The 5,298-nt window shown below is 42.0% G+C and overlaps 1 protein-coding gene across 1 annotated transcript; it reads right to left on the reverse strand.

Moving 5' to 3' along the window:
* Nucleotides 1-437: 437 nt before the first annotated feature.
* LOC148196445 (uncharacterized) lies at nucleotides 438-3,489 on the reverse strand. Its single transcript, XM_088095390.1, has 2 exons — nucleotides 2,874-3,489; nucleotides 438-526 (listed from the first exon to the last, which is right to left on the reverse strand). The coding sequence occupies exons 1-2, from the start codon at nucleotides 3,487-3,489 to the stop codon at nucleotides 438-440; spliced, it is 705 nt and encodes a 234-aa protein (XP_087951516.1).
* Between the last annotated feature and the right edge of the window lie 1,809 nt (nucleotides 3,490-5,298).

Below are 5,298 nucleotides of genomic sequence, written 5' to 3' on the forward strand. Positions count from 1 at the left end.
TTTCATTTCATGGAAGCACACAGCTGAGGTGTGTCTCTGCCTAGGGCTGGATAGAGGATGGTCCAGCCGCCACCTAAGTTGGAGGATTTTTTTTAGTTTAAAAAGAAGAACACTGAGTCACGGAGGCTGGAAAATTGCAGCACATGGAGGGTTACGGCTAGAGGATTCATTCATGTAACATCCCAAAATTATACAGTCATCAACTATATACTTAGAATAATCACATTAATCAATATGGCAAAACAGTTTTAATATAAAAGGAAACAGAAATGCATAAATGGCCGAACGGCCTTTCATATAATAATTGACGAGCGTTTACAAAAGAATTAGAACGAACGGTTTACAAAACATGACCGAAACGTTCAAATATTTACAACTAACAAAAGAGCGCTCGCTCACAGCCGCTCGCTATTCTAACTACACTAAACCGAACGCCTTTACTGTTCGGCCTTCACTTCAACTTCAACTAAGTTATCTTCAGCAATAACTTCCTCTTCAAGCGCTTGCTCCAGAGAAGCATCTCCATCTGCTCACATCCACACGGATGATCATTGCATTTGACAAGACGGATATACATAGACAAGACAACACAAAGGAAATGCAAGGGTAAGCTTACTTAATTTAATTCAAATCAAACATACTTTTCATACATATCAAATACACAATCAAATAAGTCACAACCCATACATTTCATTCAACCATTAACTTAAACAAAATCCTGATACTAGACCGACCGTCCGGACTTGTATGAATTCTGTGTAGCTACGACGTCCGTGCACCCAGGTGGAAGAGCTGGAATTACGCGTCAGCTGCCACCTGAGGTTAGTCCGTTCTGTCCAAGTTACAGTTATGGACTAAGACCTCCTGCCATTCCCACACATGACATGCTCCTCTCTACTTGAGAACGAGCACTCACGGAATATCAGGATGACCCTCCAGCTAAGCTTACCACATTCATACTTTACAAAAATCTCAATTTCCATTCAAGAGTCGTTCCTCCATGGAACGCTCGTTCAAATTCCACAATCACAATTTCATTTCTCATGGCATTCGCACATCTTAATCCTTCATCTTATTCACACTTTCATTCTTAGTTTCACTTTCATAAAAGAACGAACGTCCAGCTCTCTTTATAATAGAGGACGAACGTTAAAACAATACCAAGAAAGGCTCGTTCACGAACTTGAATCAGTTAGATGAACTGAATCTAGAATGATCTGTAATTTACTTAGAATAATTTAAATTCAATAATTCTGGAACGAATCCAATGGATAGACATATCACAAATTGTTTAGATAAATAAACTGGACAAGAATTAATTCAGGAAACAAACTGCCAGTCAATGACCGAGCGCTGAAAATGGAAATTTTGGACGAACGTCACTGCAGTCTTTGGACGAACGTTATTAGAGATATTGGACGAACGCTTTTTAGATTGATGGACGAACGATACGTCAATTCAGGACGAACGCTATTACCGTTCGTTGGTAATTAATGAAGGAACGAACGTTCGGTATATGACCGAGCGTTCTTTTACCACATACACATTTGGACGAGCGTTCGGTATCAGACCGAGCGCTACTTATCATTTACTCTTTGGAGGACGAGCGTTCGGTCTAAGACCGAGCGCCACTTCAGGACGTACGCGCCCAAAATCAAAGAAGTTTTGGGATTGCTATTAAGATAAAATACTTAATTTTAAGTCTTACAATTTGACTAAGTGATCAAAAAGGATGATATCAAGCTTCTCAATTCTCACGCAACACTCATGAAGTGTACGTCTGGCCAAATGCTCAAACGTAAAGCTATATAAGAGGGCGTTCGTCCTCAAAGGGAGTCCTTTCCAAATGAAAGGGTTCAACTACTTCAAGGAAATTACCAAGACTACCGAACGGTAAATGACCGTATCGATACGAACGTTCATTTTCATAGTCTTACATATTAAAAATCAACTTACAGTATACACATTTTTCAGTATAATCTTTCATACATCAATTTACTCATATCATAATACAACTCCATACATTTTCATTGCAGCATCTCATCATACAGTTCATGCTTCAAATAATTCAAACCATAGCACATTACATCACTTTCATACATCATTTCAGAATCATATTCTCATACCAAAAATCCAAAATCATAAATCATATTTTCAACATCACAATAACACACATGCAGTACAGAAATTCACATGAATCAAACCAATAAGCTTCCCTTACCCGGATTCAGTAATGTGCGTTCGTTCTCCAGAAAATCAGATCCCAGTACACCCTCTTCTACCCTTTACGATTCAACCCAAAATTCCTTAAACTAAAATTACAGAAAACCAAATAATGGTTCAGAGAAGGTGCATGCAGATTAAAACGAGGCTTGCATGTTGAAAATGAAGAGTGGTTGAGGACGTGAAACTTACCCGTTTCAGAATCCAAAACCAATCGGTTTGATGGAAAGCTCACGGTGCAGGGACGCTTCTCACGGTGCTGAAACGTGAACGGAGTAAAGGGTGATGAGTTGCAGAAGAGAGAAGGAGAGAGTTCTAGAGAGAAGGAGGAGAAAATGGAGGTTTGAATTTCTGAGGAAGATGAAGGTGTGCGCAGAGAAGGAAAAGTGTTTCAGAAAAATTAATTCCCTTCCCTTAGTCAAACGGACGTTAACTCTTGCGCTGACACCTGGCTTCCACTACTGCATTCAGAACCTTCTGAATTGACACATGTCAGAGGGATTCAGAGAATTTGAGTGCACATTAATGGCACCGCACGTGGGGCGTGGATGTATTAATGAAAGCATAGTGGTGACTCAGCACCTTAATAAATGAAGCGTGACAATCCCCCTATCTACAAAAATTTTCGTCCTCGAAAATTGAATACTTACCAGGGAATAGATGAGGGTACAAGTCCTTCATGGCATCCTTAACTTCCCAAGTAGAATCGCCAGTTTTGTCGTCCCACACTACCTTCACCAACCGAACGTCCTTCCCTTTATGTAACCTAGTGCGTTCGTCTTCAATGCGAATCGGCTTCATCTCCAGCGTTCGATCCTGGCGAAGACGAACGTCCTCCAGTTCCAATATGTGCGAGGGATCAGCTACGTACTTTCGAAGTTGCGAGACGTGAAACACTGGATGAAGGTTGGACAATTGCGGAGGTAGGGCTAGCTCGTATGCAACAGGTCCAATCTTTCTTGTGATCTGGTACGGCCCCACGAACTTAGGAGATAATTTCTTTGATCGCAACGCTCTGCCTACTCCAGTAGTTGGATTTAATCTCAGAAAGACATGATCGCCAGCTTTGAACTCCAAGGGTCGCCTCCTCTTATCTGCGTATGACTTCTGCCTGCTTCTGGCTGTCTTCAACCTCTCTTGAATTAACTTCACCTTTTCAGTCGTCTGTTGAACGAGCTCCGGTCCTGTTAATACGTTCTCTCCTTCTTGAAACCAGCAAAGTGGTGTGCGGCATTTGCGTCCGTACAGAGCTTCGAAGGGAGCCATTCCAATGCTTGACTGGAAGCTGTTGTTGTAGGTGAACTCCACTAAAGGCAAGACTTCATCCCAAACGCCCATGTGATCAAGTACGCACGTTCTCAATAAGTCTTCAAGCGTCTGGATTGTTCTCTCGGATTGACCGTCCGTCTGAGGATGGTACGCTGAACTCATTTGGAGTCTGCTGCCCAGTTCACTTTGCAACGACTGCCAAAACCGAGAGGTGAACCTTGTGTCTCGGTCAGAGATAATGCTGGATGGCACTCCATGCAGACGAACGATCTCTTTGATGTAGAGCTTGGCCAAATTAGTCAATGACATCTTCAGGTTGATGGGTAGGAAGTGAGCACTCTTCGTTAAACGATCCACTACCACCCAAATGGAATCGTGATTCTTGAATGTGCGAGGCAAGTGTGTCACGAAGTCCATTGAGATGCTGTCCCACTTCCATTCTGGAATCTCCAAAGGTTGTAATAGGCCGCCCGGCCTCTGATGCTCCGCCTTCGCTCGCTGACAGGTCAGACAAGATGCCACAAAACGAGCGATGTCATTCTTCATTCCTGGCCACCAGAACGACTGCTTTAAATCGTGATACATCTTAGTCATGCCAGGATGCATGCTAAGACGACTGTGATGTCCTTCCTCCAAGATAATCCTCTTCAGCTCGCCATCATTTGGAATGCACGTCCGTCCCATGTAACGTAACATGCCGTCCGTTCCAGCGTTGAAATGCTTAGCTTGATCCGTACCGAGCGCACTTAAAATCTTCATCAATTCTTCATCCTCTCGTTGTTTCATCCAGATTCGGTCGAACACATCACTTGATATCCTCAAGGTGCAGCATTTAATACTGTTCGGCTCCAACTCGAACTGCAACCTTAGGTCTCGAAAACTCTCCACTAAGTGCAGTGTAACATCCCAAAATATAGTAATACCATAATTCAGAATTAATTACAATTAACAGTGAACAGTAAACAGTCTTAATATTAACAGGAAACCAAGTTTCAAAGCCTAACGGCTGGTGTACAAATAACGTGCGTATTCAAGTGCAGAGAATTTAAAACAGAACAACTTAAGGTTTCAGAGTTACAAATTTCAGATCAGAAATAACGAACACTAATAACGAACGGTTTTACAAAAATGATAACCGAACGTTCCAAAATGATCTAATATCTATACAGTACTAAACTAACAAGCACTCTAAGGCTCGGCTTTAACTTCGACTTCCACCAGATTTGCATCCTCCAAATTTTCTTCTTCCAGCATGACTTCAAGGGATGCATCACCATCTGCTCACATCCACAACGGATGATCATTGCATTTTGACAAGACGGAGATACATGGACAGTAGACAACACAAATGAAATGCAAGGGTAAGCTTATACTGTTTAATTAATACAACACACATACAGTTCGTAATTCGATTCACACACACATCAAGTAAATTGTTCATGTAATTTAACACAGAAAGATATATAAGACAGACCGTCCGGACTGTATGAACCGTGTAGCTACAGGCGTCCTTGCACCCGAGTGATGTAGTAACTGGGATACCCTCAACAGCTGCCACTCGAGGTTAATCCTTCGCCCCTGCTAAGTGAGGGATACGAAAGACCTCCTGCCATTCCCACACATGACTACTCCCTTCTACATGAAGATGAGCATCACGGAATATCAGGATGGACCAAGCCAGCATTAGCTAACCATAGTCATACTTTACCAATTCAATCTTTCAATATATATATATATATGAGACGTTCCTCCCTGGAACGCTCGTCCAAAATCCAACATCATAAATTCAGTTCTCATAGTGTTCAC

This window comes from Vigna umbellata, chromosome 7 (assembly GCF_029865625.1).
Source record: "Vigna umbellata cultivar VRB3 chromosome 7, Vumbellata_1.0, whole genome shotgun sequence".
NCBI classification, from domain to species: Eukaryota; Viridiplantae; Streptophyta; class Magnoliopsida; order Fabales; family Fabaceae; genus Vigna; species Vigna umbellata.

Coding starts and splice junctions, on each gene's coding strand:
- LOC148196445 (XM_088095390.1), bottom strand. CDS start 3,489: ATGGCTCCCTTCGAAGCTCTGTACGGACGCAAATGCCGCACACCACTT. Junction 527..2,873: donor GTACCCTCATCTATTCCCTG/GTAAGTATTCAA, acceptor GGATGTGAGCAG/ATGGAGATGCTTCTCTGGAG.